General features: G+C 44.5%; 1 protein-coding gene across 1 annotated transcript in view; it reads right to left on the bottom strand.

The window, feature by feature from the left end:
- The window catches only part of GPR162 (G protein-coupled receptor 162), a 60,682-nt gene extending 37,031 nt beyond the window's left edge, over nucleotides 1-23,651 (bottom strand). Inside the window, exons 1-2 of the mRNA XM_083149702.1 lie at nucleotides 22,865-23,651; nucleotides 1,976-4,081 (exon numbers count right to left, since the gene is read on the bottom strand). Of these exons, the coding sequence (XP_083005828.1) occupies nucleotides 1,976-2,815 (840 nt within the window). The 5' untranslated portion in view covers nucleotides 2,816-4,081; nucleotides 22,865-23,651. The remainder of the gene's footprint in view (nucleotides 1-1,975; nucleotides 4,082-22,864) is intronic.
- Nucleotides 23,652-24,489: the final 838 nt, after the last annotated feature.

Here is a 24,489-nt window from a genome sequence, read left to right as displayed (position 1 = left end):
TTGCATCAGTCATACACGCTGGGCTCTGGAGCATGCAGACGGGCGGAATATGCTCCGCAGATGGGCCCGTGTCTAACTGCAACAAGAATTCAGGGGCAGATGTATGAAGCAGTGATAAGGGAGGAGAAGAGAGCCAGAGAAGAAGTGCTACTACTACTGAGTGACAGAAAACTGTGTAATTGTACAGGATAGCAGGTATTTTTCAGTGCGCCCCAAGACCGCTGACTCCCCCAAGCCACAGCTGGGGCTGCCACATCATAGTTACGCCACTGGGCCCATGGCAACCAATCAGCTGCTCTGTGTAATTTCATATTATGCCAGGATACGCTGAAGCATCAACGGGACCAACAGGAGGACGTCACCATGTCGGATAGAGATGGCCATGCCCAACGCGTTTTGTCATCCAGTATGACTTCGCCAGGGGGTGTCATACTGTCATACTGGATGACGAAACGCGTTGGTCGTGTCCATCTCTATCCGATGTGGTGATGTCCTCCTGTTGGTCCCGTTGATGCTTCAGCGTATCCTGGCAAAAGTGGCTGCCGGCGTGACAGACCCTGCTCTTTGACCGCGGCTTTCTGAGCGGCGTCTGGATTCCATCTACCACACTTGAGTACTGCTGATATATTGCTTGGCAAGCTGTTCAATTTTAACCCTGATGTACGTGTGCATTTATTTTAAGTAAACCCACTAATATCCAATGCCAATACCAGCGGCACTCGGAGACTTGCAAATACCGTACAAAACAAACGTGTTTATTTAGATCAATGTTTCGGGGCCTGACGAAGGGGACACGGGCCCTGAAACGTTGATCTAAATAAACACGTTTGTTTTGCACAAATTTTGCAAGTCTCCGAGTGCCGCTGGTATTGGCGTTAAATATATATATATATATAACCAATAGCGTAGCCTCCGGCACTCCCGCCACCGCCACAGGGGTTAGTGGAAGTCCCTGTGATAGTTTACACCAGGGACATGGGGAAGGGGAGATTACAGCCTCCCGATGTGTTCTGGACCGTTCCGGTTTTTGCTACATTTCCGGACCATACAGGGAGGCTTTATTCTCCCCCTCCTCCTCCTCCCCCTGGTGACAGCTGTTACATGAAGCAACCAGGGCAGGACACCCCCCGGATGGGACACTACAAGCTCCGGACTGCAGTTTTTGATGTCTGGTACGGCTGCCCCGGGTCTTGTCCGGGTTCGGTTTTTACCCATTCCCGTTTAAATATGCTGTTAGCGCTTGTTCCAACAGTTGTTCCCAAACTTTTTTGGATCATGGCTTCCTAGAGTATAAGAATTATTTTAACAGCACCCATAGGCCAAACGTTTCCCAATGAGAAATTCAGAGTAAAATATTAAACACAGTAAATTGAGTTTGTAGGTCATTCTTGGGGTCATAAATAATTTGAATTGTTCCAGGACCACCAACCCAGGGCGCTCATGCAAGCGCCCAGAGGAACCAAGTTTGGGAACCACTGGCCTGACCAATGAAAAGCAGAGCATTTACCAAACCACCAATCAGTATGTAGAACCCACACTGGACATGGATAGATTAGGACGTACGTTTACTAAAGTGTGGGTTTTTAGAAGTGGAAGATGTTGCCCATAGCAACAGATTCTACTTATCATTTATCTCGCACCCTTCTAGAACAGGGATGGGGACCCTTTGGCCCTCCAGCTGTTGTTGAACTACACATCCCAGAAAGCCTTGCAGCAGTTTTAACATGGCCAAATAGAAAACTGTAGCAGGGCATGCTGGAGTGTGTAGTTCAGCAAGAGTTGGCGGGCCGAAGGTAACCTATCCCTGGTCTAGAGGATAATTGCTAGAATCTGATTGGTTGCTAAGGGCAACATCTCACTCTAAAACTCACACTTTAGTAAATGTACCCCTAAGAGGAAGAAGGAAGGAATTAGAAGATAAAGAGAACAGACGGAAATATAAAACATACAATATCCCACATTCCACCCCTCTCACCAGTATGGGTAGCCCAGTCAGGGCATCATAGAGCAACACAATGCCCCCAACCAGTCCGGTGACCTGCGCTGCTGTCCTCGGTGATTCTGACCCATCCAGTGACGAGCGTCTCTTTCCCTGAGCATCTTGTACCACGATGGCTGGAACCTCCATCATCCCTTCTGTGCCACCTTCACTTGCCCCTCCTCTCTGCCCCGCCGCAGGGCAGCAGCAAGCGTGGTACAAAGTCACTGCCAAGCACCCAAGACCAGTGCCCACCCCTCCCAACAGAAGTAACTGGAAGCACAGGCCAAACCCCAAGCCAATCCGACTAGCCAGGAAATGGCAGCCCCGCGTGTAGAATCTGCGGGCGTTGTCATGCCACCCGATAGATGGCAAGGTGGACAGCACAAAGGAAGCTGCCCAAATTCCCAGTGCTCCTTGGAGTGCCTGTCTCCGTGCACCACCCAACCTGTAGCTGACGGGCCAGCGCACCATCCACATCCTATGGTAGGAGAGGCAGGCCACGGTCAGGCATGTGGACAGCGCCAGTGTGTAATACGTGGACACAAACACCTTGCACAGGCCCTCGTTCCATTCATACCCCGGAGAATGTCTCCGTCTCAGCTGCACCACAGAAAACAGGGACAAGGGCACAGCGGCCATGAGTAAGTGTGTCCCTGCCAGCAGGCACAGGAGCAGTTCCAGAGGACGAGGCCGCTGCCCGCTCCCACCTCGGCTTGCTAGACTCAGGATGCTCCAGCCATTGGCAAGTAGCGAGAGGGCACCACACGCCAGCCAGGAGACGGAGTTGTTCTGATAGAGCTCATCGGCCTCATCCTGATCAGAGGCCCGTGGCATCTTCTGGGGCAACGGTTCTGCTTGTGTAGCTGCCTTCTTCACCTTCACTCTGACTTGTAGGGGTTTTATTCACTTTGCTGCTTTTGTTATACCTGAACCCCAATCCACCCCTGTACTCTGACCTTACTCTCACCCCTGCACTCTGACCTCACTCTCACCCCTGCACTCTCACCTCACTCTTACCCCTGCACTCCCACCTCACTCTCACCCCTGCACTCTGACCTAACTCTCACTCCTGCACTCTCACCTCACTCTCACCCCTGCACTCTCACCTCACTCCCACCTCACTCTCACCCCTGCACTCTCACCTCACTCACTTGATTCTCAAAAGCTCTCTGATCCTCCTCACGCTATCCCCAATCAGCGGTGACTCTCACTTTCTCTCCCTGTCAGCCACTATATTCGCTCTGCTATTCTGTACACCCATTCTTTCTCTCTCTCGTCACACCCTTAGTCCCTCTTGACTGTCTCGGCCATTTGTGACCTCCAAACCAACTATGTCGCCCACCTTTTCATTCTTCTCTCAACCGCCAAAGCCGACTCACCTACAACTCCGCTCACCCCCCTAAGTGAGGCTACTCCCCAGTCTCTGCCCTCAGTGACTCTGTCGCCTTTAGCTGACACTTGCTCCCACTCTCACCCGTTATCGGGCACCTCTTCCAGTACCCGCAGCTGGTTCTTGTGCCAACACGCTACCCCTAACTATGCTCCCCTCAGAATCCCATTGACCACCACTCTGACGCACTTTCTGTACCCTTTTCCGTCCTTGCCTTCTCTTTTTCTTCTGTTTACTTTCTCCCACATCCAGTCTGATGCCCTCTGTCTCTTCTCTCGTTACCACCCTCTCTGTCCCTCACAGTCTCTCCAGTCTCTAAAGTAATTTAAATGTGACTTCCGTCCATCACTAGATAGCAGGTGGCAACGGCGGTTGGGCCTTATATCCCAGCACTTCAATTAGCGTTAACCTCCTCTTCCGCCTAACCTACACTTGCCATGTCTCACAACACCACCTCTCCATACCGCGTCTCCACCGTCTCTCCCTGTAAGGTGTCTGCTTGCAGCTGTCTCGACCCTGTAGGCAGTGTGCATGCAATGTCTCGTTCTGTGTGCGCTGTCTCTTGCACTCTGTGTGTATCTCGCTTTCCCCCGCTGATCCTGACTGGTGCTTTGGGAGTTGCACAAAGACTGGTGATAATTGCAGTCAATCTCTGTTAGAGTGCTCATACCACTTCTGATGCCTGACGGGCAACCTGAGAGGAAGGTCTCCTGTGGAAAGACAAATGCCAATATTACTTTTTGTGCCAGTCTGTGTCTCACACACATTATGGTTGTCAGTAGCGATGGGATAATGGGAAAAAGGTAATACTATTGGGAATTGGTCATAGAAATCTAAAGTTTTACAGCAGAGGACTCAGAAAAATGGGCAAGACTCATCTTTCAGGCTGTTGCGGAATAAGTGGCTGGGAGGGCATGCAGGAACTTGTAGTTCGACAATGGCTGGGTATGTAATAGTTGCCAAGTTCAGATGATGCCATTCATCTGCAACAGCCCAGAAACGCAGACAAGGGCATCGCAATTTCAGGGCCAGGTGCACTAAGCTTCAAAAGTGATAAACTGGAGAGTGATAAGCAGCCATCCAATCAGCTCCTACCTTCCATGTCACCATACCTCACAACTGTCACGATTCCGTCGGGACAGTCCCGATTTTCGGGTCCTGTCCCGACGTCCCACCCGCGGCAGGCATTGTCCCGCTGCGGGGGGGTGGCAGTTGGGAGACCCCCCAATGTAGTAGAATAGACGCTGTGCGCATGCGCACAGCGTCTATTCTCGTATGAAAATGAGGTCGCGGCTAATTAGCATAAGCCGCGCCCTCATTTGCATACGCCACGCCCCCTTTTCGGGCACTCGCGCGGCTTCGCCGCGCGAGTGTCCCTATTTCTTAACATGAAAAGTTGGGAGGTATGTGTCACAGACTGTGTTTGAAAAATGTCAGAGAGGAACTGATTGGCTGGCTGTTTATCACTCTCCATTTGATCACTTTTGAAGCTTAGTCCATCTGGCCCTAAGTTATTATAACCAGAGTGGAGGAATTAGGAACAGAATTTACATGTTAGCATTGGAATGATATGAACCACACGCCTGGGAATGGGCAATGTCTGGCGGTAGAGGTGTGTGTATTTTTTGGGAAATGTTTCTGGCTGTGATGATCTGAAGACCTTATTCTGGTTGACTCGCAAGCCTGCAAATTTCGCAGCCTTGCGAGTCCACCAGACGCCACCCGCATTGCGGCCACCTCCCCCCACCTCCCATAAGCGATCCCCCCTATGAATGGCCTCATGCCTGTGAATGGATGATTTACATAATCGTCCATTCGCAGGCGGGGAGAAATCATTCGATGAAATCTAACTCTCTCTGCACCTGTTACATCTGCCCCACCTGCAGTGCAGCATGGTTTTGTCCATCTGCACAAATTGCAGTCTTGTGGATAAAGGTCTGAATTAGGCCCATAGGCTCCGAATGGGAATGGTAAAGTAGCCTGGAGCATGGTGAGCTGTGCGCGGCGACACACGGTACACTAACTGGGGATCCACGTGTCGACATTGAATCCAAAAAAGTGAAAAATGTATGACAACATTTTCAATGTCGACCTTTTGCTGGCTTAACACACATACTCTGCCATTATTGATAAATATCAGCTATAAAATAGTGACTCTCTCTCTTTGGGGTCCAGTTATCATTTAATATTTGTGGCTATTTCCCCAATAGGGGGTTAGTAGAAAATATTAACCCCTGTATGCAATATTAACCCCTGTATGCATGATGGAGGGACCACAGAATGTATCTCCAGCTGTGGTACCTCCATTCCTGCCTCCAACGGCATCCCCCATAGGTTTCTAGGGGGGTGCAATGCTACCCAAATTACCAATATCCGCAATCATTTACATAATTTGCATGTATATTGGCCCCCGCAGCTACCTCCATTTGAAATTGGCATTAGCCCATTGTAGCCTATGGGCTGGAGATCACGTTGCTGGCTGGTCAGAGGGTTCCCAGTTACCATAGTTACAGATAAATAGGTATGGTACCGCAGCCTCCTTTGATGAATAGTGGAACATGGAGCATTAGACCTGTCCCTTGCCCAGTCTGCTCTGCCCTTGCCAGTAACACACATAGGAATTGCTGCGCTGTGGGTTCCCTTTTGCATTTCATATAAAAAGCTTCTGGTGACTATCACGGTACAACCTGTACACAACGATAAATCATCAAATATTCATAGCAAGCCTAAAATATGTCAAAGGGTATTTATTATTATTATCTCCTAGCTGGAAGTGCTGCGTTATGGCGATGGGACACTATAACTCATCATTAAAACTTAATGCACCTGCCTGTTTTTTATTTTCCAGTGCGTTGGGTGTATGAGCCTGGAGATGCTTATGGTGGAATCAGCGTGGGCTGTACCATTGCCCGGGGCACGGGAGGGACAGGGGATTCCTACATCATGGAAACTGTCACCAGACAGATGCTGAATAGAAAAATATGAACTGAACCAAAGTCCTTTCTAAAACCGGTTTGTAGAACGTTATAAACTTTTCTTGACTTTCATTTGAAACTAACAAAATCTGGATAATTAACAGGTAGTCAGAAAAGATGGCGCTGGTAGGGGTGTACTGGACGCCTTCTGCATAGCTTTACTTGAAGTTGTAATATTGTTAAACTATCCTGACATTCTCCGATAGTAATATATTCTGTATCTATCCTGACATTCTCCTGTAGTAATATATCCTGTATCTATCCTGACATTCTCCTGTAGTGATATATTCTGTATCTATCCTGACATTCTCCGATAGTAATATATCCTGTATCTATCCTGACATTCTCCGATAGTAATATATCCTGTATCTATCCTGACATTCTCCGATAGTAATATATTCTGTATCTATCCTGACATTCTCCTGTAGTAATATATCCTGTATCTATCCTGACATTCTCCTGTAGTGATATATTCTGTATCTATCCTGACATTCTCCGATAGTAATATATCCTGTATCTATCCTGACATTCTCCTGTAGTAATATATACTGTATCTATCCTGACATTCTCCGATAGTAATATATTCTGTATCTATCCTGACATACTCCGATAGTAATATATTCTGTATCTATCCTGACATTCTCCTGTAGTAATATATTCTGTATCTATCCTGACATTCTCCTGTAGTAATATATTCTGTATCTATCCTGACATTCTCCAGTAGTGATATATCCTGTATCTATCCTGACATTCTCCGGTAGTGATATATTCTGTATCTATCCTGACATTCTCCGATAGTAATATATCCTGTATCTATCCTGACATTCTCCAGTAGTAATATATTCTGTATCTATCCTGACATTCTCCGATAGTAATATATTCTGTATCTATCCTGACATTCTCCTGTAGTAATATATTCTGTATCTATCCTGACATTCTCCGATAGTAATATATTCTGTATCTATCCTGACATTCTCCTGTAGTAATATATTCTGTATCTATCCTGACATTCTCCGATAGTAATATATTCTGTATCTATCCTGACATTCTCCTGTAGTAATATATTCTGTATCTATCCTGACATTCTCCTGTAGTAATATATTCTGTATCTATCCTGACATTCTCCGATAGTAATATATTCTGTATCTATCCTGACATTCTCCTGTAGTAACATATTCTGTATCTATCCTGACATTCTCCGACAGTAATATATTCTGTAACTATCCTGACATTCTCCTGTAGTAATATATACTGTATCTATCCTGACAATCTCCAGTAGTAATATATACTGTATCTATCCTGACAATCTCCAGTAGTAATATATTCTGTATCTATCCTGACATTCTCTGATAGTGATATATTCTGTATCTATCCTGACATTCTCTGATAGTAATATATCCTGTATCTATCCTGACAATCTCCGATAGTAATATATTCTGTATCTATCCTGACATTCTCCGATAGTAATATATTCTGTATCTATCCTGACATTCTCCTGTAGTAATATATTCTGTATCTATCCTGACATTCTCCTGTAGTAATATATCCTGTATCTATCCTGACATTCTCCTGTAGTAATATATTCTGTATCTATCCTGACATACTCCGATAGTAATATATTCTGTATCTATCCTGACATTCTCCTGTAGTAATATATTCTGTATCTATCCTGACATTCTCCGACAGTAATATATTCTGTATCTATCCTGACATTCTCCTGTAGTAATATATCCTGTATCTATCCTGACATTCTCCTGTAGTAATATATTCTGTATCTATCCTGACATTCTCCGATAGTGATATATTCTGTAACTATCCTGACATTCTCCTGTAGTAATATATACTGTATCTATCCTGACAATCTCCAGTAGTAATATATACTGTATCTATCCTGACAATCTCCAGTAGTAATATATTCTGTATCTATCCTGACATTCTCTGATAGTGATATATTCTGTATCTATCCTGACATTCTCTGATAGTAATATATCCTGTATCTATCCTGACAATCTCCGATAGTGATATATTCTGTATCTATCCTGACATTCTCTGATAGTGATATATTCTGTATCTATCCTGACATTCTCCTGTAGTAATATATTCTGTATCTATCCTGACATTCTCCGATAGTAATATATCCTGTATCTATCCTGACATTCTCCTGTAGTAATATATTCTGTATCTATCCTGACATTCTCCTGTAGTAATATATTCTGTATCTATCCTGACATTCTCCTGTAGTAATATATTCTGTATCTATCCTGACATTCTCCAGTAGTAATATATTCTGTATCTATCCTGACATTCTCCTGTAGTGATATATACTGTATCTATCCTGACAATCTCCAGTAGTAATATATCCTGTATCTATCCTGACATTCTCCGGTAGTAATATATTCTGTATCTATCCTGACATTCTCCGATAGTAATATATCCTGTATCTATCCTGACATTCTCCAGTAGTAATATATTCTGTATCTATCCTGACATTCTCCGATAGTAATATATTCTGTATCTATCCTGACATTCTCCTGTAGTAATATATTCTGTATCTATCCTGACATTCTCCGATAGTAATATATTCTGTATCTATCCTGACATTCTCCGATAGTAATATATTCTGTATCTATCCTGACATTCTCCTGTAGTAATATATTCTGTATCTATCCTGACATTCTCCTGTAGTAATATATTCTGTATCTATCCTGACATTCTCCGATAGTAATATATTCTGTATCTATCCTGACATTCTCCTGTAGTAACATATTCTGTATCTATCCTGACATTCTCCATTAGTAATATATCCTGTATCTATCCTGACATTCTCCGATAGTAATATATTCTGTATCTATCCTGACATTCTCCGATAGTAATATATCCTGTATCTATCCTGACATTCTCCGATAGTAATATATTCTGTATCTATCCTGACATTCTCCAGTAGTAATATATCCTGTATCTATCCTGACATTCTCCGATAGTAATATATTCTGTATCTATCCTGACATTCTCCGATAGTAATATATTCTGTATCTATCCTGACATTCTCCAGTAGTAATATATCCTGTATCTATCCTGACATTCTCCGATAGTAATATATTCTGTATCTATCCTGACATTCTCCGATAGTAATATATTCTGTATCTATCCTGACATTCTCCAGTAGTAATATATCCTGTATCTATCCTGACATTCTCCGATAGTAATATATTCTGTATCTATCCTGACATTCTCCAGTAGTATAATATCCTGTATCTATCCTGACATTCTCCTGTAGTGATATATCCTGTATCTATCCTGACATTCTCCTGTAGTGATATATCCTTTATCTATCCTGACATTCTCCTGTAGTAATATATTCTGTATCTATCCTGACATTCTCCTGTAGTAATATATCCTGTATCTATCCTGACATTCTCCTGTAGTAATATATCCTGTATCTATCCTGACATTCTCCTGTAGTGATATATTCTGTATCTATGCTGACATTCTCCTGTAGTAATATATTCTGTATCTATCCTGACATTCTCCTGTAGTAATATATTTTGTATCTATCCTGACATTCTCCAGTAGTGATATATCCTGTATCTATCCTGACATTCTCCTGTAGTAATATATCCATCCTGACATTCTCCTGTAGTAATATATTCTGTATCTATCCTGACATTCTCCTGTAGTAATATATCCTGTATCTATCCTGACATTCTCCTGTAGTAATATATCCTGTATCTATCCTGACATTCTCCTGTAGTGATATATTCTGTATCTATCCTGGCATTCTCCTGTAGTAATATATTCTGTATCTATCCTGACATTCTCCTGTAGTAATATATTCTGTATCTATCCTGACATTCTCCAGTAGTAATATATCCTGTATCTATCCTGACATTCTCCGATAGTAATATATTCTGTATCTATCCTGACATTCTCCGATAGTAATATATCCTGTATCTATCCTGACATTCTCCGATAGTAATATATTCGGTACTTGTTTCCTAGAACGGCCACAATCGTGAGTGATCGTGGCTCTTAATTAAGGGACACGATCCTCACGATGTGGCCGATTTTTTACAATTTTTTCCCTTTGATTGACAGAAATCGGGTCAATCGGTCGGTCGCGACCAATTAAAATCGGCCGCGATGCGACCGACCGATTGACCCGATTTTTCCATAGACTTCAATGTTAAAAAATCTTTTAACATTGAAATCGGGAGGATCTTGTCGGTCTTGTGCCATTATAATGGCACAAGATGAGATGGACTTGATTAAGTCCATCTCACATAGGGAAAAATTATAAAAAAGGTGAAATGGGCCAATATGACCCATTTCACATTTTTTATGTGCCCGCCATGACCCCACGATAGACGTCAACCCGAAGCGTGGCGAGCGCAGCGAGCCCGCGAGGGGCGGCGGTGCGCGTCCTCCGACCTTTTCATTCCCCTACTATCCACTAGGGCGTGGAGTGAGAATAGAATAGTGTGGCGAGCGCAGCGAGCCACCGAGCCCGAAGCGTGGCGAGCGCAGCGAGCCCCGCGAGGGGACGCGTATACCTGTGAAGTTATACGCGTCCCCTCGCGGGGCTCGCTGCGCTCGCCACGCTTCGGGCTCGGTGGCTCGCTGCGCTCGCCACACTATTCTATTCTCACTCCACGCCCTAGTGGATAGTAGGGGAATGAAAAGGTCGGAGGACGCGCACCGCCGCCCCTCGCGGGCTCGCTGCGCTCGCCACGCTTCGGGTTGACGTCTATCGTGGGGTCTAGCCCACTTAGTAACATTTGGGGGGGCAATTGAAAATAATCAGGTGAAAAAAAAAAAAAAAATCGGGTGAAAAATCGGTCGGTCGGATCGGTCGCATCGCATGCGACCAAATCGCATGCGATGCGATCGATCCGATTTTTTATCTTACGACCACAACGATCTAAATCGTTGTGGCCGTGCTAGGAAACAAGTACCATATATTCTGTATCTATCCTGACATTCTCCAGTAGTAATATATCCTGTATCTATCCTGACATTCTCCGATAGTAATATATTCTGTATCTATCCTGACATTCTCCGATAGTAATATATTCTGTATCTATCCTGACATTCTCCAGTAGTAATATATCCTGTATCTATCCTGACATTCTCCGATAGTAATATATTCTGTATCTATCCTGACATTCTCCAGTAGTATAATATCCTGTATCTATCCTGACATTCTCCTGTAGTGATATATCCTGTATCTATCCTGACATTCTCCTGTAGTGATATATCCTTTATCTATCCTGACATTCTCCTGTAGTAATATATTCTGTATCTATCCTGACATTCTCCTGTAGTAATATATCCTGTATCTATCCTGACATTCTCCTGTAGTAATATATCCTGTATCTATCCTGACATTCTCCTGTAGTGATATATTCTGTATCTATCCTGACATTCTCCTGTAGTAATATATTCTGTATCTATCCTGACATTCTCCTGTAGTAATATATTTTGTGTCTATCCTGACATTCTCCAGTAGTGATATATCCTGTATCTATCCTGACATTCTCCTGTAGTAATATATCCATCCTGACATTCTCCTGTAGTAATATATTCTGTATCTATCCTGACATTCTCCAATAGTAATATATTCTGTATCTATCCTGACATTCTCCGATAGTAATATATTCTGTATCTATCCTGACATTCTCCTGTAGTGATATATTCTGTATCTATCCTGACATTCTCCGGTAGTAATATATTCTGTATCTATCCTGACATTCTCCGATAGTAATATATTCTGTATCTATCCTGACATTCTCCTGTAGTAATATATCCTGTATCTATCCTGACATTCTCCGATAGTAATATATCCTGTATCTATCCTGACATTCTCCTGTAGTGATATATTCTGTATCTATCCTGACATTCTCCGATAGTAATATATCCTGTATCTATCCTGACATTCTCCGATAGTGATATATTCTGTATCTATCCTGACATTCTCCTGTAGTAATATATTCTGTATCTATCCTGACATTCTCCTGTAGTAATATATCCTGTATCTATCCTGACATTCTCCTGTAGTAATATATCCTGTATCTATCCTGACATTCTCCTGTAGTAATATATCCTGTATCTATCCTGACATTCTCCTGTAGTAATATATTCTGTATCTATCCTGACATTCTCCAATAGTAATATATTCTGTATCTATCCTGACATTCTCCAGTAGTAATATATTCTGTATCTATCCTGACATCTCCTGTAGTAATATATTCTGTATCTATCCTGACATTCTCCGATAGTAATATATCCTGTATCTATCCTGACATTCTCCGATAGTGATATATTCTGTATCTATCCTGATATTCTCCTGTAGTAATATATTCTGTATCTATCCTGACATTCTCCTGTAGTAATATATCCTGTATCTATCCTGACATTCTCCTGTAGTAATATATTCTGTATCTATCCTGACATTCTCCTGTAGTAATATATTCTGTATCTATCCTGACATTCTCCGATAGTAATATATTCTGTATCTATCCTGACATTCTCCGATAGTGATATATTCTGTATCTATCCTGACATTCTCTGATCTCTTATATATTTAGCCAGATCTGTCACTCATCCCCTCTGTGTATAACGTTCCTGTCCAGCGTTCTACACAAACCCGCCCCCCCCAAGGGAAAAGACCAGTGTTATACACACCACCACCCCCTTGACATCACCTCCCCCCGCCCAGTCAGGGCTACAGTACACGCCCACCATCCACCACTCCCCCCTGGACCCCCGCGACCCCCCCTCCCGCGATTCATGCACCAGTAGCGCACGCAGGGGGGTTTCCGAGTACCCAGAAACCCCCTTAGGAATCTAAGGGCCACTGTCTGAAAGCTGAGGGTCCCCTCTTTCCAAGAGTACAAGAATTTTTAAAATCGGACCTTGGGAACCGGAGATATCTGACTTCAAAGCAGTGGTCCCCATCCAAGCCTGTTAATTGCTGTTCCCAGTCAGATATTTCAGGTTCTGTCTGACATAGAGTTTTTCTGAGGATATATTCCAAAATCTGTGACTCTCCCCCTTTGAAGGACACTAGAAGCTTGTCTCTACTGTTCCCAGAACCAGCGATATCAGCCTTCAAGCAGCTGGTTACTGCTCCAGCTCCACACACCTGGTATGTAGTTTTATATACTCCTTGGCAGATTGCTCTGCCTCCTGAACTCTGATCCCCTCGCCCCCAGTAACATTTGGTAGGTGGGATTCTCTAGTTTTTAATTCCATTAAAATCTAAAAAACTAGTTCCGGGAACTGGAGATATCTGCAGTCAAGCAAGTTGTCCTCCCACCAGAAAATTATGAATAATAAGCCCACTCCACTATACACCCCTCCTCTGCATATTAAACATCCCCTACCACCCTGGAAGTTATGTATCAGGGCCCCTTCATTCAGCCCAATGCCCCCTTCTCCCGCCATCTGTGCAGTAAAGGGGTAATTAGTGGAAATTACTGATCCAGGCCCTACATGCTGAGCGGTTGATATAATACCCCCTACCACCCGCGGGACATCAAAACATATACTGGGTCACCTAAGTGTCCATCTCCATACTTTGCTCCGCACCTCTGGAAACCCCCTCCTGAAAATCCTGCATTTGCCCCTGCACCCCCACCCCTCCCGCGATTTACGGCACCCCCTGCACCCACCCTCCTGCGCTTCGCGGCCACCGTGACCCCCCCTCCCGCGATTCACGGATCACCGTGACCCCAGGGTGAATCAGACCCATGGTGGATTATAGTACATTATATTTGGGGCCGATTCAAAATTGGATTTCAATGTTTCTGCCAAACATCAATGTTTTAAGGGGTGTGGTATGGCGCTCTGACAGTTGGAATCCCGACCGCTGGTACTCCAACAGGGGGGGCGAGCGCTAAGATGCCCCTTGCGGGCTCACTATGCTTTCACAGGTTTTGTTCTCCCACTATCAGGGTTGTGGACCCCCATGAGGGAGAATAGCCCCTGTCAGTTGAGATCCTGTCTGTCGGGCATTTAACAGTCGGGATTCTGATGTCTGTATACTGACTGTCAGAATTCCAACTGTCGGAATGTCATCCGGCCCCCGTTTAGATAGATCGAGGGCTGCATAGGCTCGAGTGAATTTAAGAGCCTGTGAATTTGGTGGTTGTAAATAAAGCTATTGAAGAAAGTGCAAAGTTCCCAGAGGAAATCTCAGGTTGAGTGGCAGGTAGATCTGCCAATCAGGTAGCATAGGGGCGTCAGTTTAGAGAGGGGTATATTAGGTGATGCTGGCAGGAAGTGCTTCCTCTTTGAGTCTGGATCCCCACCCTCCCTATCCCTTTTCTTCTGTGCTACCTGGCCTGCGGACCATTCACCAAATTGGCTTCTATAGTTTCAATTATAAATCGGCGAGAAGACGCTCTCGACCAGCTGTCAGGTGGGGTGTCAGGTGGTCTCTGTGCGGTATTGCCCCGCTTTGCCAGTAGGGCAGGCGAGTCCCGACTCAGGAGGTGGGACATTGGACACTTCATGGAAGTGTCCTTGCTAGGCCATAGAAGGGGTGGTATGTCCTTCACAGCGCGGGCTGTACCCCACAAGAAGAGGTGTTGTCAGATTGGGTGCTTCGGTCGCTACCATGAGTAACACCTGGGACTGGTGCTGGTCTCAAGTGCTTTCTTTGCCATCCCTTAGACAAATAGGGGTCATACCATTACAATAAATATTCATGACCTGTTTAAATTTACGCAGTGGTTGTCCGTGTCGTTATTTATAGATTAAGGTTGTCTTGTGTGATTTATTTCTAGGCATAAGAGTTAAGTAAAGGTATAGGCCAAGCAGCAAAATTCTTTAGGCGTCTGAATACACTTCACATGACTGACATGCTACTGGCACCAGGGGCCACAGACGTACTACACTACGGCTGTCACTCACACAGGGATAAGCTGCATAAAGTGATATTATAGAGATTCCATAGTACTGTGGGATTAGGAGGCACAGATGTCATGTACAGTGCCGTGACAGCTGCTGTATATACCGTGATGTAGGGAGAGTGATAGATCACTGAGCCATAAGAATTATAATCATGATCTGTCTTAAGTCAACTTACAAAACACGACATAAACCTGATCATATTTTGGAAACACAGGAACCAGATGAAAATAACTCAACTGGACTAATTGCAGATTTTTTTCTCGTTATTGAAATATTCCAGTAATTTACCATAATTACCATTGTAAAGACAACAGTACAAGACTACCGGATGCAGCCGGGGAAGCCTTTGCCTCAACCATCTTAAGGTGCCACTCCCTCATTACCCGTAACCACCAATGATTGGATAAACAATGGCCCAATGACTTCCTTGTATTTCAAAAATGACAGAAGCTGATAAACTGGTACTTTTGGGGGTGATTCAGGTTGGTTTGCAAAAGCAAACACCATCTTTAATGGACAAAAAAATCATGCTGCACTGCAGTGGGGGCAGATGTAACATGCGCAGAGAGAGTTACATTTGGGTGGGGTGTATTCAAACTGAAATTTAAATAGCAGTGTAAGAATAAAGCGGCCATTATTTACCCTGCACAGAAACAATAAAACCAGTAGCGGGCTGGGCCGGGGGGCAGGGTGCCATGTGCCCCCCGGGCCGCTTACCTAGTTATTGGCTGCGGGCCGTGCTGCCCTGTCCTCCTCCTCCAGCCCTCCTGTCGATGGCCGTGGCTTCTAGATCACGGCCACGGCTACAGGAAAATGGCAGCTGGCCCCCTGCACTGAGGACATGACCTCAGTGCAGGGGACCGGCGGCCATTTTCCTGTAGCCGCGGCCGTGTTCTGGAAGACGCAGCCAGCGCAGGAGGGCTGTCGGTAGCAGGGAAGTGTTGGGTGACGGGTTGGTTCCTGCACTGAGGACATGACTCCACGCCAACTCCATCCACCCCTCTCTGACGCATGGGGATCAGGCAGAGGATGGGCAGAGATAAGCGGGAGCCGCAGCAGGTGACACTCATTATCTAAATTATCTAATTGAACAAATATATATTTCTGCCATTTACAGCCTGTGTTGTCCTCCTGTTAATATGCAGGGGGAGCAGCCTGTGGTGTGCTCCTGAAGTTATGCAGGGGGAGCAGCTTGTAGTGTCCTCCTGTTATTATAAATGGGGAGCAGCCTGTGGTGTTCTGTTCTTTTTATACAGGGGAGCAGCCTGTTTTGTCCTCCTGTTATTATGCAGGATGAGCAGCCTGTGGTGTCCCGTTATTATGCAGGGGGAGCAGCCTGTGGTGTCCTATTATCATCATTATTTTTATACAGGGGGAGCGGGGAGTTTTCCCAGCCCTTAGCAGCGCCGCCTCCCTCACCTCTGATGGAGCAAATGTTTGAATGTTATGTTTTTGTCTGATCATGCATTGCGATCGTAGCTCCACCCTCGCCCTCTTACTGAATTATTCTCTGCCCACTTGTGGCAGTATTTTATTTTTCCCGGGGGGGGGGGGGGGTATTTTATGGGCCAGTGCTCTAGACTTGCCCCCTACGCTAAAAGTTGCCAGCCAGTCCCTGAATAAAACCCACCCAAATGTACGCTGACAGTGGGTTTAATGGAGTAATGACAGATTGATGTTGGGCTGTAATGATACAGAGTCAGTGCTCAGATGTATGGTATCCTGCTATCTGTAGTGCATGTGCGGAATGGAGCCGATGTCCTCACACGCAGTGCCGCGTAGGCCGCTCTATGATTGCCCTGCCTTACTTCTGTAATCTACGTTATCAGCGTCCTACGCTGACTCCGCGGCAGCCCAGCGCTGACAGGTCATTGTGGCACTTGTAGTTCCACAGAGAAATAGACACCACCATCCACGCCATCCCAAATGGTGACGAGCGCAGCGGTACGCGTCCTCCCGACCTTTTCATACCCCCACTATCAACGTCGGCGTGGAGTTGATTTTACATAGTGTGGCGAGCGCAGCGAGGGGACGCGGATAACTTCACAGGTATTACGCGTCCGCTCGCCACACTTCGGGCTCGGTGGCTCGCTGCGCTCGCCACACTATATTACATCGACTCCACGCCGACGTGGATAGTGGGGGTATGAAAAGGTCGGGAGGACGCGTACCGCGTCCGCTCGCCACGCTTCAGGACGGCGTGGATAATGGAATAAACAAGGTCGACAGCTGTTACGTCGACAAGTGTCATTGTTAACAGGTTTAATAGTGTTTTGCACACTGCACCCCTATGTACCCCTAGACCCAACTAAATTTAGTCGCTAGAGCGTCTAAATTTAGATGCACCCTTTGTTAGCGTCTAAATTAAGATGCTACAGCGTCAAAGTTTTGGTGACCCCTTTGTTAGCGCGGTTTGCCGGGGTGTCTATTTCTCTGTGGAACTACAAGTGCCACAATGACCTGTCAGCACTGGGCTGCCGCAGAGTCAGCGTAGGACGCTGATAACGTAGATTACAGAAGTAAGGCAGTTGGCGACCTGCCAGGATTTAAACAGGCGCTGCGCTGATAACGTAGCTTAGAGAAGTCAGGCAGTTTGGCAAGCCGGTGGCATTATATAGAGTAACAGTGGTGTTATATAGGGTAACAGTGGTGTTATATAGAGTAACAGTGGTGTTATATAGGGTAACAGTGGTGTTATATAGGGTAACAGGGGAGTTATATAGGGAACCAGCATCATTATATAGAGTAACAGTGGCATTATATAGAGTAACAGTGGTGTTATATAGAGTAACAGGGGAGTTATATAGGGAACCAGCATCATTATATAGAGTAACAGTAGTGTTATATAGAGTAACAGTGGCATTATATAGAGTAACAGTGGTGTTATATAGAGTGACAGTGGTGTTATATAGGGTAACAGAGGAGTTATATAGGGAACCAGCATCATTATATAGAGTAACAGTGGTGTTATATAGGGTAATAGAGGAGTTATATAGGGAACCAGCATCATTATATAGAGTAACAGTGGTGTTATATAGAGTAACAGTGGCATTATATAGAGTAACAGTGGTGTTATATAGAGTAACAGTGGTGTTATATAGAGTAACAGTGGTGTTATATAGGGTAACAGGGGAGTTATATAGGGAACCAGCATCATTATATAGAGTAACAGTGGTGTTATATAGAGTAACAGTGGTGTTATACAGGGTAACAGAGGAGTTATATAGGGAACCGGTGTCATTATATAGAGTAACAGTGGTGTTATATAGAGTAACAGTGGTATTATATAGAGTAACAGTGGTGTTATATAGGGTAACAGAGGAGTTATATAGGGAACCGGTGGCATAATATATAGAGTAGCAGTGGTGTTATATAGGGTAACAGAGGAGATATATAGGGAACCGGTGGCATTATATAGAGTAGCAGTGGTGTTATATAGAGTAACAGGTGAGTTATATATGGAAACAGTGTCATTATATAGAGTAACATTGGCATTATATAGAGTAACAGTGGCATTATATAGAGTAACAGTGGTGTTATATAGAGTAACAGTGGTGTTATATAGGGTAACAGGGGAGTTATATATGGAACCAGTGGCAATATATAGAGTAACAGTGGTGTTATATAGGGTAACAGGAGTTATATATGGAAACAGTGTCATTATATAGAGCAGTGATGGCTAACCTTGACACTCCAGATGTTGTTGAACTATAAATCCCAGCATGCCCTACTACAGTTTTGCTATTTGCCCATGCTAAAACTGATGCAGGGCTGGGATGTGTAGTTCAACAACAGCTGCAATGTCAAGGTTAGCCATCACTGATATAGAGTAACGGGTGTTATATAAAGTAACAGTTTCATTACATAGAGTAGCGGTATATAGGGTAACAGAGGAGTTATATAGGGTAACAGTGGTGTTATATAGAGTAACAGTAGCGGTACATAGGGTAACAGAGGAGTTATATAGGGTAACAGAGTTGTTATATAGAGTAACAGTAGCGGTACATAGAGTAACAGTAGCGGTATATAGAGTAACAGTAGCGGTATATAGAGTAACAGTAGCCTTATATAGGGTGACAGAGGAGTTATATAGAGTAACAGAGGTGTTATTCTATAGAGTAACAGTAGCGGTACATAGGATAACAGAGGAGTTATATAGAGTAACAGAGGTGTTATATAGAGTAACAGTAGCTATATACAGGGTAACAGTAGAGGTATATAGAGTAACAGTATATAGGGTGACAGAGGAGTTATATAGAGTAACAGAGGTGTTATTATATAGAGTAACAGTAGCGGTACATAGGATAACAGAGGAGTTATATAGAGTAACAATGGTGTTATATAGAGTAACAGGGGAGTTATATATGGAACCAGTGGCAATATATAGAGTAACAGTGGTGTTATATAGGGTAACAGGAGTTATATATGGAAACAGTGTCATTATATAGAGCAGTGATGGCTAACCTTGACACTCCAGATGTTGTTGAACTATAAATCCCAGCATGCCCTGCTACAGTTTTGCTATTTGCCCATGCTAAAACTGATGCAGGGCTGGGATGTGTAGTTCAACAACAGCTGCAATGTCAAGGTTAGCCATCACTGATATAGAGTAACGGGTGTTATATAAAGTAACAGTGTCATTACATAGAGTAGCGGTATATAGGGTAACAGAGGAGTTATATAGGGTAACAGTGGTGTTATATAGAGTAACAGTAGCGGTACATAGGGAAACAGAGGAGTTATATAGGGTAACAAAGTTGTTATATAGAGTAACAGTAGCGGTACATAGAGTAACAGTAGCGGTATATAGAGTAACAGTAGCCTTATATAGGGTGACAGAGGAGTTATATAGAGTAACAGAGGTGTTATTCTATAGAGTAACAGTAGCGGTACATAGGATAACAGAGGAGTTATATAGAGTAACAGAGGTGTTATATAGAGTAACAGTAGCTATATACAGGGTAACAGTAGAGGTATATAGAGTAACAGTATATAGGGTGACAGAGGAGTTATATAGAGTAACAGAGGTGTTATTATATAGAGTAACAGTAGCGGTACATAGGATAACAGAGGAGTTATATAGAGTAACAGAGGTGTTATATAGAGTAACAGTAGCGTTACATAGGGTAACAGTAGAGGTATATAGAGTAACAGTAGCGGTACATAGGGTAACAGAGGAGTTATATAGAGTAACAGTGGTGTTATATAGGGTAACAGAGGAGTTATATAGAGTAACAGTAGCCATGTATAGGGTAACAGTAGTGATATATAGGGTAACAGAGGAGTTATATAGACATTAGCGGTATATAGGGTAACAGTAGTGGTATATAGGGTAACAGAGGAGTTATATAGACAGTAGCGGTATATAGGGTAACAGAAGAGGTATATAGGGTAACAGAGGAGTTATATAGGGTAACAGTAGTGGTATATAGAGTAACAGTAGCGGTATATAGAGTAACAGTGGTGTTATATAGGGTGACAGAGGAGTTATATAGGGTAACAGTAGCGGTATATAGAGTAACAGTAGCCGTATATAGGGGAACAGTAGTGGTATATAGGGTAACAGAGGAGTTATATAGAGTAACAGTAGCGGTATTTAGGGTAACAGTAGAGTTATACTACTGTTCAAATGTTTGGGGTCACTTAGATATTTCCTTAATTTTGAAAGAGAAGCACTGTGTTTTTTTCAATGAAGATACAATAACATCACATTAATCAGAAATACACGTTATACATTGTTATGGGATTATAACAATAGGATTATAGGGAATGTAGGGAGCGATAGAGACATATGGGATGATAGGGAATGTAGGGAGCGATAGAGACATATGGGATGATAGGGAATGTAGGGAGCGATAGAGACATATGGGATGATAGGGAAATGTAGGGAGCGATAGAGACATATGGGATGATAGGGAATGTAGGGAGCAATAGAGACATATGGGATGATAGGGAAATGTAGGGAGCGATAGAGACATATGGGATGATAGGGAATGTAGGGAGCGATAGAGACATATGGGATGATAGGGAAATGTAGGGAGCGATAGAGACATATTGGATGATAGGGAAATGTAGGGAGCGATAGAGACATATGGGACGATAGGGAAATGTAGGGAGTGATAGAGAATTACGGGTATAATTAGGGTGAAGCAGAATGACAGACATGGATTTGGGGTAAATAGAGGTGATAGAGAAATGCAGAATGTTAGGGAGAAGCAGGGGGTGATAGAGGATCATATAAAATATTTATGAAGAAGCAGCATCAGGTTATAGTGTCAAATTATAGGGGGGTGACTGGAACATAGATTTGGGGAGAAGCAGGGGTGACTGGAACATAGATTTGGGGAGAAGCAGGGGTGACTGGAACATAGATTTGGGGAGAAGCAGGGATCATTGGAACATAGATTTGGGGAGATGCAGGGGGTGACTGGAACATAGATTTGGGGAGATGCAAAAAGTGATTGGAACATAGATTTGGGGAGAAGCAGGGGGTGACTGGAACATAGATTTGGGGAGAAGCAGGGGGTTACTGGAATATAGATTTGGGCAGAAGCTGGGGGTGACTGGAAAATAGATTTGGGGAGATGCAGGGGATGATTAAAACATAAATTTGGGGATAAACAGGGGGTGTTAGGAACATAGATTTGGGAAGAAGCAAGGGGTGATTAAAACATAGATTTGGGGAGAAGCAGGGGGTGATTGCAACATAGATTTGGGAAGCAGGGGAGATTGGAACATACATTTGGGGAGAAGCAGTGGGTGATTGCAACATAGATTTGGGGAGAAGCGGGGAATATTGGAACATAGATTTGGGGAGAAGCAGGGGGTGATTGGAACATAGATTAGGGGAGAAGCAGAGGGTGATTGGAACATAGAATTGGGGAGAAGCAGGAGGTGAGTTGAACAGAGATTTGTGGAGAAGCAGGGGGCGACTGGAACATAATTTGGGGAGAAGCAGGGTTGACTGTAACATAGATTTTGGGGAAAAGCAGGAGGGGATTTGAACATAAATTTCGGGAGAAGCAGGAAGTGATTGGATAATATATTTTGGGAGAAGCAGGGAGTGATAGAGGGTAATACAGTAAATGTATGGAGAAGCAATGGGTGATGGGAACATAGGTTTAGGGAGAAGCAGGGGTAAATGGAATTTAGGGTAATCAGGGACAGGATGAGGAACAAATAGATGAAACGGTGAGGACGAAAGGCATCGGAGGAATAAAACAGATGCTGGAGTCACGGAGAGCTGAGGAGGGGTGACACCGAATAATGAGGAGACACAATGAGACTGGATGATATGAGGAATGGCAGGGATGGACAGGGATATGGGAGAGTGACAGATGGCTGTCGGTGGATATATATCACATCATCTGGATGGGAAGGGGGTATATTTAGGGATTTGGCTCTTGGCATTTCAACACGACATAGGATTATGTCGGCACTTTCTAAATCAATATTTAATGGAGGCGAGTGGGTTCTGGGTGGAGGGTAGGGGGCATTGGTGAGGCGGTGGGTGGGTGTCTATGAGAGAGGGTGAGGGGTGAAGGATTAGGGGAGATGGTGAATCGGTTAGAGGGGAGATGCTACGAAACAGAGCGAGAGGCTTACCTTCTAGTTAGCGCTGCCATGGAGACAGGAGCATCTCTGTGTGTCTCGCTGCGTGTGTCATTACATAGCACGCTCACACACACACACACACACACACCCCCCAAGGGGAATGCACACAGCCAGCTGTATATCAGAGGGAGGAGGGACAGCAACAGGGCGGAGGGGCTGGCAGAAAGGGATGGAGAGAAAGATGAAGGGGCACCGGGAAGAAAAGAGCAAAAGATTAGACAGAGGAGCTGACAAGAGAGAGCAGGGAAGTAACTGAGAGAGAGAGAGTGGGAGGCAAGGAGAGACGGCAAGAGACCTGTAGAGAGAGAGAGAGAGAGAGAGAGAGAGGGAGAGGAAGGGAAGAGGGAGGGGTGTGGAAAGAAAGAATGAAACAATGAATTAAAAGCGGTGACAATGATAGAATCTGATAGAAAGTAGCCTGGAAGAGAAAGACCCCTGGCAGTGATTGGGAGGAAGAGAGTGTTCAAGAGGCCCAGAATATCAACTGCAGATTAATAGGGGTGCAAACCCTACTCACAGACAGAGGGAAACCACTGTGGGGGCACCAGTCAGACCCAATACATCAATCGCTGAGTGTGGCAGCTGTATAAGAGAGATGAGAAAGGGAGAGAGACTGAGAAAGAGAGAGAAAAGAAAGTGAAAAAGAGAGAGGTAATAAGTGAGTGAGGGGAATAAAAGAGCGAGTATTTGAGAGAAGTGAGTGAAGCAGATAGACAGAGGGGAAAGTGAGTAAGAGACACATAAGAGAGTGAGTGTGTGTGAGAGAGATAACGGGGCTGATGTACTATGCCTTGAGGAGAGAGATAAGGTACCAGCCAGTGGCGGATCCAGAGGGGTGGAGCTGCAGCACAGTTCAACATTCAAATAGGTGAGCAACACAAACTGCCACCAACTGCCATTCCAAACTGACACCCTGGCAGTGGGTGTTTCTCCCGTGTTTGAATTTTGAACTGTGCTCCAGCCCCTCCTCTGGTACCAGCCAATCAGCTCCTGTCATTTTTTGAAAACACCCTGTAACATGGCAGTTAGGAGCGGATTGGCAGCTACTATAGCTCTGTATACTGTATCACTCTCCGAGGAGTATAAAACCCAATGAGAGGGTATTTGTGTGTGCGTGAGAGAGATAATTATTTGGGGAACCAGTTATAAGGGTGGTGAGATTACCAGATAATTAGGGGGTAGTGCAGGGGACGCATATGGTCTTTCCATGACCTAGGGGAGGGGGGGCGCGTCAGCTTTAACCCCCTCATTGTTGGATCTCCATACAATGATGTACAGATGTAGAGCACTGGGGTGGGGGGGGATTTTGCAGTGAATTAATTTCTCCTCACAGGATTAAAGACTCATTTAGCGGAGCGAGCTTTTCATAAGCTGTATCTGGCTCTGTGTCACTTATCACATGCAGTGGTCCTAGGGGCGGCTATGTCAGAGAGCATCACACACACACACACACACACACACACACACACACACACACACACACACACAGAGCAGCATCTCGCTGCCCGCTGCCCACTCCAGCAACACGCCCACCCCTGCTGACTGAGCTCACCACTGATGACATCATCAGGCACATTCATACCGATGAGGCCATGGATTGAGGTTCGGGTTTCTAG

Source organism: Crinia signifera, chromosome 6, assembly GCF_055691185.1.
Source record: "Crinia signifera chromosome 6, ASM5569118v1, whole genome shotgun sequence".
Lineage (NCBI taxonomy): Eukaryota > Metazoa > Chordata > Amphibia > Anura > Myobatrachidae > Crinia > Crinia signifera.
This window is presented reverse-complemented; position numbering and strand designations above follow the sequence as displayed.